The sequence below is a fragment of the Panicum hallii genome, chromosome 5, assembly GCF_002211085.1.
Source record: "Panicum hallii strain FIL2 chromosome 5, PHallii_v3.1, whole genome shotgun sequence".
Classification (NCBI taxonomy): Eukaryota; Viridiplantae; Streptophyta; class Magnoliopsida; order Poales; family Poaceae; genus Panicum; species Panicum hallii.
Window position 1 is genome coordinate 6,677,681 of NC_038046.1, and position 13,896 is coordinate 6,691,576.

At 47.6% G+C, this 13,896-nt stretch overlaps 2 protein-coding genes across 2 annotated transcripts; both read left to right on the plus strand.

The window, feature by feature from the left end:
• On the plus strand, positions 1 to 3,697 carry LOC112891983 (probable LRR receptor-like serine/threonine-protein kinase IRK). Its single transcript, XM_025959002.1, has 2 exons — positions 1 to 1,439; positions 1,868 to 3,697. The coding sequence occupies exons 1-2, from the start codon at positions 64 to 66 to the stop codon at positions 3,333 to 3,335; spliced, it is 2,844 nt and encodes a 947-aa protein (XP_025814787.1). The 5' UTR covers positions 1 to 63; the 3' UTR covers positions 3,336 to 3,697.
• Positions 3,698 to 7,194: 3,497 nt separating this feature from the next.
• On the plus strand, positions 7,195 to 13,502 carry LOC112895386 (methionine--tRNA ligase, cytoplasmic). Its single transcript, XM_025963337.1, has 12 exons — positions 7,195 to 7,340; positions 8,383 to 8,463; positions 8,554 to 8,724; positions 9,143 to 9,208; positions 10,186 to 10,254; positions 10,592 to 10,711; positions 11,127 to 11,341; positions 11,435 to 11,525; positions 11,633 to 11,701; positions 12,294 to 12,385; positions 12,827 to 12,890; positions 13,103 to 13,502. The coding sequence occupies exons 1-12, from the start codon at positions 7,263 to 7,265 to the stop codon at positions 13,205 to 13,207; spliced, it is 1,221 nt and encodes a 406-aa protein (XP_025819122.1). The 5' UTR covers positions 7,195 to 7,262; the 3' UTR covers positions 13,208 to 13,502.
• The last annotated feature ends 394 nt before the right edge of the window (positions 13,503 to 13,896 follow it).

A 13,896-nucleotide genomic window follows, 5' to 3' on the forward strand; every position in this document is an offset into this window, starting at 1 on the left:
GGGCAGAGCGCCGCTGTGATCCCTCCACCCTCCTCGCTCCTCCTCCTGCCCCGCCGCGTCGCGATGGCCGCCGCCTGCCCGCTCCTCCTGCCCCTCGCCGCGCTGCTCCTCGCGGCGGCCGCGACGACGGGCGCGCTCACCGACGACGTGCTCGCGCTGGTGGTTTTCAAGACGGGCGTCTCGGACCCGTCGGGCCGCCTCGCCACGTGGACCGAGGACGACGACCGCCCCTGCTCCTGGCCGGGCGTCGGCTGCGACGCGCGCACGGGCCGCGTCACCTCGCTCGCGCTCCCGGCGGCGTCGCTCTCGGGCCGCCTCCCGCGCGCGCTGCTCCGCCTCGACGCGCTCCTCTCCCTCGCGCTCCCGCGCAACAACCTCTCCGGGCCCGTGCTCCCGAACCTCCTCGCCGCGCTCCCGCGCCTCCGCTCCCTCGACCTCTCCTCCAACCACCTCGCCGCGCCCGTCCCCGCCCAGCTCTTCGCCCAATGCCGCTCCGTCCGCGCCATCTCCCTCGCGCACAACCAGCTCTCGGGCTACATCCCGCCCGCCGTCGCGTCCTGCGCCTCAATCGTGTCCCTCAACCTCTCATCCAACCGCCTCGCCGGGCCCATCCCCGACGGGTTGTGGTCGCTGCCTTCGCTCCGCTCTCTCGACCTCTCCGGCAACGAGCTCTCCGGGAGTGTGCCCGGCGGATTCCCCCGGAGCAGCTCGCTGCGGGACGTGGATTTGAGCCGCAACCTCCTCGCCGGGGAGATACCGGCGGATGTCGGCGAGGCGGCGCTGCTCAAGTCACTGGATTTTGGGCATAATTTGTTCACGGGCGGTCTGCCGGATTCACTCCGCAGGCTGACCGGGCTGCGGTTCCTCGGCGCCGGTGGCAATGCGCTTGCAGGGGAGCTGCCGGCGTGGATCGGCGAAATGTGGGCGCTGGAGCGGCTTGACTTGTCGGGCAACCGATTCGCCGGCGACATTCCCTACACCATCGCGAACTGCAAGAACCTTGTGGAGGTCGACCTAAGCCGTAATGCGCTCACCGGCGAGCTTCCCTGGTGGATGTTCGGCCTGCCGCTGCAGCGCGTCTCGGTGGCCGGCAACCAGCTCAACGGCTGGGTCAAGGTGCCCGAGGACGCTGCAATAGCGCTTCGTGTGCTGGACCTGTCGAGCAACGCGTTCTCCGGCGAGATCCCGCCGCGGATCACTGCCTTTGCGGGTTTGCAGTCTCTGAACCTGTCCTCGAATTCCTTGTCGGGGCAGCTGCCGGCCGGCATTGGCGGGATGAGGCTGCTCGAGGTGCTCGACTTGAGCGTTAACCGACTTGACGGAACCGTGCCCTCGGAGATTGGCGGCGCGGTGGCGCTCCGGGACCTCCGGATGGGGAGGAATTCGCTCACGGGACGCATCCCCGCACAGATTGGGAACTGCAGCTCTATCGTTTCACTGTAAGTAAATTGTTTTTTTCTTTCCTTGAATTTTTACCCATATTGTCGAATGAAATTTGACGTCATTGCGATTGCTTGTGAGTGAAGTTGACTAGGCCTATTTATTTTAGCTTTCTTGACTGCTTTGATTTGTTTCAGTTTCCTAGGTTCCAGAGACGTTGTAGAAAGTGATGTAGGACAGTGATGTCGTATTTTCTGTTTGGAACCCCAACCCGCAATTTATGGGTCTGTGTTGTCACCTTGTTTTGCTCGCATCCCAGTATCCGGTCATCATTTTTTTTTTATCTGGATGCACTCAAAACTGAAGTCAAAGGTCTACATCAGCAGGATGTGGAACACTTGTTATCTCAGTGCTAGTGGTACTGTAGTTAGTTATGACTTGAACATTCTGAATCGTTTTAAACCAGATCTGTGCTCTTCCAATGCAGGGATTTGTCACACAATAGCCTCACGGGGCCAATTCCTAGCACCATGGGCAACCTGAGCAGTCTCCAGGTGGTCAATCTCTCTCAGAACAAGCTGAACGGGACCCTACCAGTGGAGTTATCCAATCTGCCTAGCCTCCAAATCTTCGACGTCTCCCACAACATGCTGACAGGGGATCTGCCCAATAGCCGCTTCTTTAACAACATCCCTGACTCCTTCATCATGGACAATTCTGGTCTCTGTAGCTCACGGAAGAATGATTCATGCAGTGCTGTTTTGCCAAAGCCGATTGTGCTCAACCCCAACTCTTCATTGAATCCTTCATCTCAGGCTGCACCTAGTGCACCTAACAACACGCATCACAAGAAGATCATACTGAGCATCTCCACCCTCATTGCCATTGCGGGTGGGGCTGCAATTGCTATCGGAGTGATCACCATATCTGTGCTGAACCGCCGCGTCCGTGCCCGTGCAGCTGCCTCCCGCTCAGCACCTGCTACTGCATTATCTGATGATTACCTCAGCCAGTCCCCGGAGAATGATGCTAGCTCCGGGAAGCTTGTCATGTTTGGTAAGGGCAGCCCTGAGTTCAGCGCTGGTGGGCATGCGTTGTTGAATAAGGATTGTGAGCTTGGGCGTGGAGGCTTTGGTGCAGTCTACAAGACAGTTCTCAAAGACGGACAGCCGGTAGCCATCAAGAAGCTTACTGTCTCTAGCTTGGTCAAGTCAAAGGATGATTTCGAGCGGCAAGTAAAGATGCTTAGCAAGGTGCGGCACCACAATATTGTCGCGCTCAGAGGCTTCTACTGGACTTCATCACTGCAGCTCCTCATCTATGATTACCTGCCCGGAGGAAACCTGCACAAACACCTGCATGAGTGCAATGAAGATAACTCACTTTCCTGGATGGAGAGATTTGATATCATCCTCGGTGTTGCCAGAGGGCTGACATACCTGCACCAGCATGGGGTCATCCATTACAATCTCAAGTCAAGCAATGTGCTACTGGATAGCAATGGGGAGCCAAAGGTGGGTGACTATGGCCTCGCCAAGCTGCTGCCAATGCTGGACCGGTACGTGCTGAGCAGTAAGATCCAGAGCGCACTTGGGTACATGGCCCCAGAATTTGCTTGCAAGACGGTGAAGATCACCGAGAAGTGCGACGTATATGGCTTTGGGGTGCTGGTGCTGGAGGTCTTGACGGGCAGGAGGCCCGTCGAGTACTTGGAAGACGACGTGGTTGTGCTATGTGATTTGGTCAGGAGCGCGCTGGAGGAAGGCAGACTGGAAGACTGCATCGATCCGCGACTGTGCGGCGAGTTCCCCATGGACGAGGCCCTGCCCATCATCAAGCTGGGCCTCGTCTGCACCTCGCAGGTGCCATCGAACCGGCCTGGTATGGGCGAGGTGGTGAGCATACTCGAGCTGGTGAGGAGTCCTCAAGATAGTGCCGAGGAAGAGCTGGTTTGAGCACTATCTAGGATCTCTGTTCTAATTCGCCTTGAGCCTTTTTCTTTTTTGTTTTCTGAGATGCATATATGATTGCCCGTTGGGGAAGAGAGGAGAAGGTGGTGCAGCCAGTGCAGTGCAGAGAGTGGAATGCTTGTAATGTGTTCAGAGTTTTAGGGATGCAAAGGCCGTGTGTTGCTTCTCTGAAAATTCTTTTGTTCCTTGGTTGGAATAGTTACTACTTAGCTCGTGTAGGTATTGACTCGATGCAATGCGAGCCAGGGCTGGTGATATACCCGGCATAACCAGGTGACTGATGTTCATGGGCGGCTCTGCTGCTGATAGTGCGACTTTTGTTTGACAGAAATTGCTCAACATCTTCATTTGAGATCTGTCTTCTTGCTTTGCTCCCTGTTACTTTTAACAGATTAACTTGCTAGTTGCTAGCCATTTCTTTTTACTCATTCGGTGTTAGACCAATCGCGAATTTCTAGTAACGGAACAAACTGGAAGCACTCCTATTTTCCCGTCGAAAAGGCATGCCTTCAGAGAGTCATCTGAGCCAGGGTCAAACCACAAACATCACCTGCCCTTTGAATCTTCCAAAAGAGCCGGCAGCCGGGCAGTCACCGGCTCACCGCCGGCGCCACCGGCCTTCACCGCGGGAATTGAAAGGTCCTGGTTAAAAAAATTGAAGACATCGCCTACCCTTTTGCTCCTCACACACCTCCCCCTCCACCGCCACCTCCTCCTCCCCGTAGTGCAATAATTCCAGCAGCGCTGCAGCAGGCAGCATGCACCTCGCTGCTGCCCGCGCCGGTGCCGATCTGATCTGGTCTGGTCTGGTCTGTTCCGCTCGTCGCGAGGAGTAAACGAGGCGCAAAGGCCTCGACATCACTCGCCGGATGATGGCTGCCGACCGGGTGGGGAAGCCATGGATGGAGGCATGGAGCACACACCACCTTTCCACCGCGGCACGGCACCCGCCAGTCTTCGAATCGCCAGGTAGGAGGTGGCCGGACAACGGAATCATGGAGCGACAGGCAGTCAGGTCAAGCGCCTTTCCGGGCCTCCATTTCGTAGGGCGGATCGAGTGCCCAACAAAAGGTCGGTCCATCCATCTGTTCTTGAGATCATCTTTTTTTCGAAAGGACTTCTTGGGATCATCTGAACGTCGTAGCCGGGCGTTTCATCGAACGTGTCGGCAGCTGAACAGCGGCCGGAAGGACGAGGTCTGCGTGCTGAGAGCGAGCGTTCGAGGGGGTGTCATGTGATGATGATAGAGATTTCATTCAAGTAAGCAGGGGTAGGAGTGTAGCCGAAGCATGTCATGACGAGCGAATAAAGTATACTTACGTTTGCTTTAATCACGGGGAATCGAGTACCCCGATGTCCTGCTTCGCGGACTCACAGCATTCCTAGCTAGCTAGTGCAGCACTGCAGCCTACCCTACAGAAAGGTTAAGAGTAGTGCTGTGGGGGAGAGTATTGCTTTTGATTCACTCGGAAGCAAGCAACGTCCACAGGCTACTTGTTGATTGGAAGGGAACTATAGAAATGCCAACGCATCCTCTCTTCTTTTGACTTCATTCATCTTTTGAACTGCACACTGTTCACCCTGCAGGAGTTCTCTTGTTTTGTTTCAAAACAAGACAAAAGAATCGTGAGTGTCAACATACAGTAGGCACACTCCTTTAAACAAAACAAAACATAGGCAAACTCCTCGAACAAAGTAACGAAGTGAATCAGACTCTGTGTGCGAGACGGGACGGCAGCGTCATTGGTCAGAGCGAATCGTGGGTGGCGCCGTGAGGATCCCCGGCCAGTTTTTTTGTCGCGTTGCTGTTGCGAAGATTCGGTTCAGCTCGCGCGCACGCGCTCCGTGCGAGTGGACAGTGGAGTGACCTTCAAGAGATTTGACCCGTACACTGCCCCGACCGGGCGGACGGCTACGTGCTTCTCCTACGGAGAAAAAATTTGTACCCCCCGAAGCCGTAGGCGGTAGGCGTAGCCCGTCCGTTACCAACCTTAGCCTCACCTTTATTTCTCGCTAGCTGTCTGTTTGTTTAACCTCCTCTATTATCTATGGATGCTCAGGTATGACGTGCCTGCGCTGCACGTTACTCTATCAAGAAAAAGAATAGAGTACAACTCATCTCAAATTTAATCAAATTTATAGAAAATAATATTAATATTTATGTTACAAAATAAATATTATTAGATTAATTTTGTAATATATTTTTGTACTAAATCTATTTGGAGACATAAATATTAATAATATTTTGTATAAATTTTATCAACCTTAAAACTATCTGACTCTTTGGGAAGCGAGAGTTGTACATTTTGGGACGGAGGGAGTACGTGATTGACAGGAGCGGATCTAAGAGAGGGCTAGAGGGATCAAGCCCCCTATCTCTTGGATACCCTCTAAGCCTCTCTTTATTTTTTTAATAAAGAATGAAGAAGAAGGGGGAGGAAGAAGAGAGGGGCATGAGCCCTCTCTTTGTATATTTTCTGAATTCGCGGTGATTGACCAGCTGGAGTAGCTAGGTTCTAGTACAGCACTAGTAAATTAAACTATATATGAGATATTATAAAAAAAGCCCTATATGAGCCAGTCCTTGGGAGAGAAAAAAAAACTGTGCATGAGCCGCGTGCTGCGAACGGGCAAGGCCTGCCTTGCTCGTAGCTGCTCGCCCCGTCTGTTTCGCCTCGACCGTTGCCGACGGGCGGACCGGCGGAGGCCTCGCTGCGTAGCCGGCGGCGCACGGCAAGGCGTCGCGCGTACCACCGCATCCTCCCGACTGATGCACGTGCTCCTCCTTCCACTCGATCGCTTCCATGGGAATCCATCGGCACCAACCACGGCCTTGGGCTCTGGGGGCCTCATTTATGACGGCGCCTGGGCTATGCCCGCCCCGGCGAGGACGAGCACCGGTGGGCACATTTATGGCGCCCAGTCCCAGCCGGCGTCAGGGAGGGTCGTCACCGGCGCGGCCGAGGCCCTACCACATGCCCGCGTGTAGCCGTCGCGTCTCGACCTCGCCTTTGCACGCCATGATCTGAATTCTGAACAGAACTTCCGATGCATCGGCATCGCCAGAGCACGCGGCGGCACTGTGCTCTGCTCCGGAACAGACTGCGTCGTCGGCAGGAGATCAACTGATCAAGCTACCGGCGGCACTGTTGGCTGCTGAACAGCACCGACGGCGACGCTGCCGTCGCATTCACGTCGATGCTATGCTGGGAGCCCCACCAAGCCCCCGATGGCATTGGCAATGGCATCTCCGTCGCCGCGCGCCCGCGTGCCCTCGTTTCCGGGGCGAGGCGCGAGCGGCCCATGTGCGGGGGGCATCGGCACATCGCATCTGGCGCGAGCGGCCCGCCGGCGCATTAGATTCTCGCGTCAGATTGTCAACCACCTCCTCCCTTCGACAGCGGCGCAGGACATCGTGCCTCGAGAGTCGAGGCGAGGGCGTGAGGGTGTCGTCCCCTACCCTGGTGTCCTCGTTGCTTCGTTGACTTGGTCTGTTTACGAGCGTTGCTGCATTGCATAGCATCTTCGGTTTCGGAGGAAAGCGTGAGAGCGTACACATGCCGCGACCAGTTGCCAGCTGCACAAGTCTCAGTCAGGGACACATTATAATGTGAAAAGAAAGGCGATGCACTTTTTTGTTCTTTTTCTTTATTTGGGCTGTCTATAAACATGGCTCATCATTGCTTGAGTTGGGAGAGCCGAAAATAGGAAGAAGCCCAAAACTTGGCCGAAAGAAGCGTCACGGCCCAAATTCGCTCAAGCTATAGAACCCAAGCCCACACCACGCGGGAGTAAGCTCGATACAGCCCAAACACAAGGACTGGATTAGCAGCCCACTGGTGACCCTAAAGGCCTAAACCATCCACCCCCGTCGTCTTCACTTCCTCCACCCCTCTCCTCCCTACCGTGCTAATGGCGGCGGCGGCGGACCTCACGGGGACCAAGCGGGTCATGGCCTACGCGCTATGCAAGCACCTCAACGTCGATCCCGTAAGCGCCCTACCTCCAGCTGCTAGATTTTGGCTGCTTCGAACCGAATCATGCGATAGAGTTCCTTTTTTTTTTGCCGTGTGGTGCTTCCTGCTTAAGTTCTGTAGGCAGCTTCTTTGGTCTTTCTTGTCCGGGCAGAGATTTGCGGATGCAGATTTTCGGTGATTTAGGCGTGGTTTAGTTCACCAAAAGTTATGTCTGAGTAGTCTCGTCGGTTAGATGTCATAGTTTTAGCGCGATGTACTTCTTAGGGTATGGTTGTTTCGTGCATTATACAGTTTGGAAGATATTCGTTCACGTATCTGTAATCGCTTCAGCGTTTTTCGGAGTGTGGACCCTCCATGTATGCATCCAATGTTGACATCTGACAGTTACACAAATCAGGAATTGACCTCATGGTTCATGTTGCTGATGAATCGTGCTGCAATCGAAAATTTAGCTAACTACACGAAGGGTTTTTACTGTTTAGTCTCCAAGATGGCATGTGAGCTGAACAGCCTAGTTAGCTGCAATGTTTTGTACTGACTGCACCATAAATCGAAAATGGTGTAGTTTAATCACACTGTCACATGGAGATGAAGCTTGAAATGATGAAATCCCACTTGTGTAATTTTCATTACTTTTGCATGCTACTATTTCAGTTGTTTATGCATCATGGTATGATGATAATGCTTAACTCTATCCCTGGAATCCATACCTTCTCATGGTTTGGTACAGTGCTAACCTGTTAACTTTGTTTTTACATCGGGTCTAAAGAAATTGTTTTGCATCACTTATCTTTTGTATTCTGGCACTTATCTTTTGTAGAGCTCCTAAATCCTGTCCGCTGCACAATGCGCAACATTGATGGAGAGCAATGATTTTGTCTTATTTTGTTATATTGTGGTGTAACTCTGGAAGCCTATATTTATTGTTCTTTTTGCTTCTCTCTATGCTTGTTTATTTGAATAAGCTTTGCCCAAATTTTAAATAAAAAACATTATCTGTGCAGGATTGTAATTTGTCTGGAAGTTGTTACTAATTTATTTTCTTAATTCTACAGAGCACTGTATCCAATACAAATATTGAAGAGAGTGATATTGCAAGCCTGTTTTCACATATTGTGAAATCATCTCAGGATGAGGTAATGACCTTTTCCGGTTCGATACACCAAACCCACTTGCTAGATGCTACTGCATATGTAACACGTGTTCCTTTTTTTTTTCATTGATAGGTGATGAAGTGGGTAAAATTTTCCAGTGATTTTGCTGGGAGCAATGGAAAACAGCATGCGTTGCTTGATAATCTGAATCAGGATTTGTCCCAAAAGTCTGTATTGCTTGGTGATGGTCTTAAACCATCAGTTGCTGATATTGTGGTGTTTGCTACTGTTCAAGCTTTCGTGGTATGATGATGTAACATTACCACAGTTTGTGCAATGACACAACTTTCATCACGTCAAATTTGCCATTTTTTGTTCCCTCTCTCATACACCAAAAACAATGTTCTTGTACACATGTTCTCGTCTTTGCTGGGTATAATTTGGTGTTAGTAATTAATGACTACTCTACTAATTTTTTTTGTGTTGCTGACTCATCAACCTTTTTGCTTTATAAATCACGAGAAGTTTGACAAGGACACATTCTCTAGTCATGAAAACATCTATTTTTGTAACTGAGTGAGTATTAGTCGCCTTTTTTTTTTCTGAAGTGGACTTTGTAAGGTTTAGTTTGAAATATTACATGTTTTGATGGGTGCTATTTTGTGTCTTTATTCTTGTATCTTATCCTATAAATAAATTTTAGTTTCCCTACTTGTTTCAGACTCATGTCAGCGATAGCGAGTTACAGAAATTTCCTCATGTATTGCGGTGGATGGACTACATTCAGGTTTGAGATAAACCTTTGTATTTATTTATTCTAACTTATTTCTATCTGTTGCCCATATGAAATACTACTGTTTCTGTAGAAGAAAGGATCAATTGAATGCAAATCTTCTTGTCATGGTTCCATGTGTTGCTCAGCTTTAGAATTTCTTTTCAACTCAGAGTTGAAAACGAGGTCCACATTTTTGTTCAAGTCCCGGGACCCTATGGTGATATCCTTGGAATGTGACTATTCTAGGCTATTAATTTATCATTTCTGAGATGCCTCATCTCACCCCCGACAATATTTGAAAATGAAATTAGCCAGTTTTGTAATACATTGATGTTGTCTGATATCCAAAATTAATTCAACTTATTTTGACAGATCTAGCATTTGCACATTTTATAATCAACTAATGCTTTACGCGCGAATGACCCACCTGTCGAGTTGGTTTGCTGGGTTCAGCAGCACCTCCCTAGGTCCTGGGTTCGACTCCCCGTGGGAGCGAATTTTAGGCTGGGGTTAAAAAAATCCCCTCGTCTGCCTTCACGCCAAAGCTCAAAGGAAGGTCTGGCCTGCTCTCGACCTGCTCTCACACGGGGAAAAGGCACGGGCTACGGACCCCTGGGTATGGGTGGGGTAGGGGTTCAGGGATTTTCTCGGTCTACGTGGGAAGACCCTCTTCTTATTCTAATGCTCAGGGGGGGGGGGGGGGGGGGGCTTGCCCCTTGCAGACTGAGTTTTAATGCTTTACGCCATATCACTTACACAAGTGCAGTGTTCGCCTGCTGTGCTATTATCTTCACAATCTTTTACAAAAATTCGTAGCTTATTTCTATTAATATACCAGTGACTCTGTGCTGCTAGAAGTCTCATGTTCTGTTTTTACAAAAACTGGCATCTGTAATTAAAGGGATGCTCACTTGTACCATCTTTCACATTCCTTTCTGGGAGCATTCATTCAATGATGGTGTCTCATGTTAATATTTACTATGATGCAGAACATTGTTGATTTTGGTACAACTTCGCAAAAGATAAATGTGGCCAAGTCTGTCTTTGCTCCACCTTCTGTAAGTAACTTTTTTGGGAATGTGCGAAATGTTATACTATTGAATCTGTTTATCATATCAGCCAACTGGAAATTGGAACTCTGTTTACATGCTGTTTATGGTGTTTAAAATTTATGTATGTGCTTGCCTGTTTGGTATGGTAAATTCTGTGCCTTCTCATACTTTGCTTGATGCAACTTTGTTTCAATGCTACTATTGTGCTGGTTAAATATCCGCAGAGAGATGCTAAGATGATAAATTGACATCACCTATTTTGGTCATCTTTAAAACATTCTTCAGAAAGATGTTGGTTTAGGATCACTGAAGTAATTGAACCTTTCCTTTTTCTGTTTGGTAGCATCCGAAGAAAGCTGATAAAGGAGACACTGAATCAAGTTCAAAGAAAGCCGTTTCCGGACAGAAGATTGCTGACAAGTCAAATGGAAGTGCTGACTCCAAGAAGAAACCTGCAGGGGAGGTAGTTTTTTCGGCCATTATACAAATTCTTGTTAGTTCTCGCACTTATCAGTATCCGGTCTTCTTGATCAGTACCTCTTGGAAACATTTGCAGGCTCATGCTACTGTAAATATTTGAGTGTAATTTTTCTGGCATTTTCATCTCCTCTCTTCCTACAGTTTCTTGCGTCAGTATTGCATATTTAAATTCATTGCACCTTTGTGGTTATGTTGTTACATGTACGATGTATCACAAAGTTTGATGGACTAAATAAATGTGCTACTCTTATTGTTTTGTACTAGTTTATATGACATTTTTAGTCATTTACATGTTTCTAATAGCAGTGCTGATTTTATGTTCGTTTATTGAGACTACTTTCTTGTAGAAGTTGTCCTTTTTTCATAAGTTTGTAATTTACTTTCTTGGTTGGCTTCAGACTAAGGCTCCTGAAAAGGAAACGCCTACTACTGCGAGAGACAACAAAACCTCTGGTGAGAAGAAGAAAGATAAGTCTGCAGGAAAAACAGCAGAGAAAGCTTCAGAGAAAGCTTTGGAGAAAACTGCAGACAAAGATTCAGAGTGCAATATCAGTATCCTGAATATTCAGGTTGGCCTTATCCGTAAAGCATGGAAGCATCCATCTGCTGACAGGTACTCTAGTTTCACACTTTCGCAATGCTTTGGATTTTTCTCAATGCTTCTATTGTAGTATTCAATCTAACATTCTGATTGATCATTGGGCAGTCTTTTGGTTGAGGAGATAGATTTGGGAGATGGTAATGTGCGTCAAGTTGTTAGTGGTCTTGCAAAGTACTGCAGCCCTGATGATCTTACTGTGAGTAGTTAGCAGCAAGAAGGAACTATTGTTTTCAAACATTTTGCTCTCTGAAGTTATCCGTGGCTAGGTTTTGCTATAAACACGTGACATTTTCCCCCTTTCAGAATCGGCACGTTGTCTTGATCACGAATGTGAAGCCTGGGAAGCTGAGGGATGTCATGTCTGCTGGATTGGTATGTCCTATATATTATGTTTGCATTTGTGTAGCTCAGCGAAACAACTTGAAATGCGGCTGTAGTAGGCTAATTGGTTTATCAAAAACTTCCCAAAATACTACTCCCTGTCTCCCTCCATACACACAGACCAATAAACTATTCAAAATGACTACCCTACCCTTCATTACTATCTAGAAAGACTATATTTAATGCATGGATGTAACTATTTAAGCATTTAAAGTTAAAAATGAAGTAGTTATTAGGGGTAAATAGGGAACAGCATACATTTTGCTTTGGTTTATGAAATAAGCCTTGTACTGATGAACAAATATATGCCTATAATAATGTAAAATGGAGGGACTACCATGGAGGTAAGCAAGTCTTACTGTCTGCTGTTCCCTAACACAAGAAATAGGTAACATAATGGTGTAACACTTTTCACTGAAGAAAATAATAAACAATATATGTTTATTCTAATTTGAAATGCTCTTGTCAGCAAAGTAGTACCATTGAACTAAAGTTTCTTAACTCTGGTCCAAACTGTAGGTGCACTTTTGTTGTTGGGAGATTTTTATTGAGATATTCTTTTTGGTATTAAACTTCTGCTCAGGTCCTGTGCGCTTCAACTGAAGATCATACTGCTGTGGAGCCTTTGATTCCTCCAGAAGGAGCCAAGATTGGAGAACGCATTTCATTTGATGGGTAAGGACTATTTCTTATAGACAATATATACTCTCTTTAAAGACTTGCTAGTGCTGTTCTATAAAGCATTTATTCTGTACGGTTGTCCCAGTTTGTCTCGTGAATATGTTAGTCAAGATGTACAAACTAAGTTTCTCATAAGAATAATGTTAAAACTTGCAAGTGTAATCTAAATGAAGCCATGCATGAGTTTCTTTTGCCATTTTAGGAAAGGAATATTGCAAGTCAGCTTGATTGACATTTTTGTTTGGGTGCACGGGGTCTTGTAGAATAAAGATTTTGCATTCTTGTGGTTACTTCTGAAATTAATATATCTTATTTTCGATTTTATTTGGGTTGTTTTTCTGGAGCTAATATTTGTATTGGCTTGCATTTTTAACAATGGTCTTGTTTACTGGCTATGTTTTGTCATTTTCAAATTAAATTATTTTTTGCATGTAGGTTTGATGGGAAGCCTGAAGATGTTCTAAATCCAAAGAAAAAGCAGCTGGACAAGATTACCCCGGTATGGTTTTAGCAATGGCTTATTTGATATGGTGTTCCATCACTTGTCAATTATCATCGGATGTTTCTGTGGCTAACATAACATGCTCAATCATCAGATACTAATAATTCAAATACCATGTTTGTTAATATTTGATGAATGATGTTGTCTATTTATTCGTACACAGTGTGAACTTACCACTAAGCTCTAACTTGATTGTATCACGCTTCCAGCATCTTCGTACCGACGAGAATGGAATTGCAACATTCAAAGGGATACCCTTTACCACATCAGCTGGTCCATGCAGATCTTCGATTCGCAACGGGAATGTTAAGTGAGGACTGAGGAGCTCATTAGGCATGCCTCATGCTGATGGCATACATCAATGTGGTAGAACACATGTGAGGTGGCTGTACCATTTTGCCTTGCATCTTGTTTTGCCCATACAAAATGTGCCAAATTTCATCCGAATCAATTCTCTAATCTCTACCGGTGGCTGAGCAGAGAGTTTTTGAATTTTTAGTGTATACAATCACACACAAATCAAAGATCCTTGAGTTGCCACAGGCGTGGTCCCGTGTTGGGCAAGAGATCTGGGATGTTTTTCTTATCAGTTGTGCGTTAACCAAGGTACCCTAATTGCGTATGAGTAGTAAGTTACAGGTGACTCTTGTCAGGAAAATTAGAACCGATACCTTGCTTGGTTGGATAGTTAGCATGAGACAGCGTCGATGTCTTTCTTGTGGGAACCCCTTTTGCGTGCCCTGCGTGTCGCACCGTGACAGTTTGCCTGAGACAGCGTGTGTTCGGAATCTGTTTCTTTGCTGCAGGGTCACGGTTATGGCACATCCACACAACGGCATCGCCCCGAGGAGTTTTGAAGATTGCGAGTGTCTGTTCAAGCACAATGAAAAATTCTCAGGGGTCTCTTCTGACCGTCGTTTACCTTTTGTTGACCGAAAGGTACAAATGAACCAGTATACGACTGCTATCGTTTGAACCCAACCTTCACCATAGGTTTTGCCCT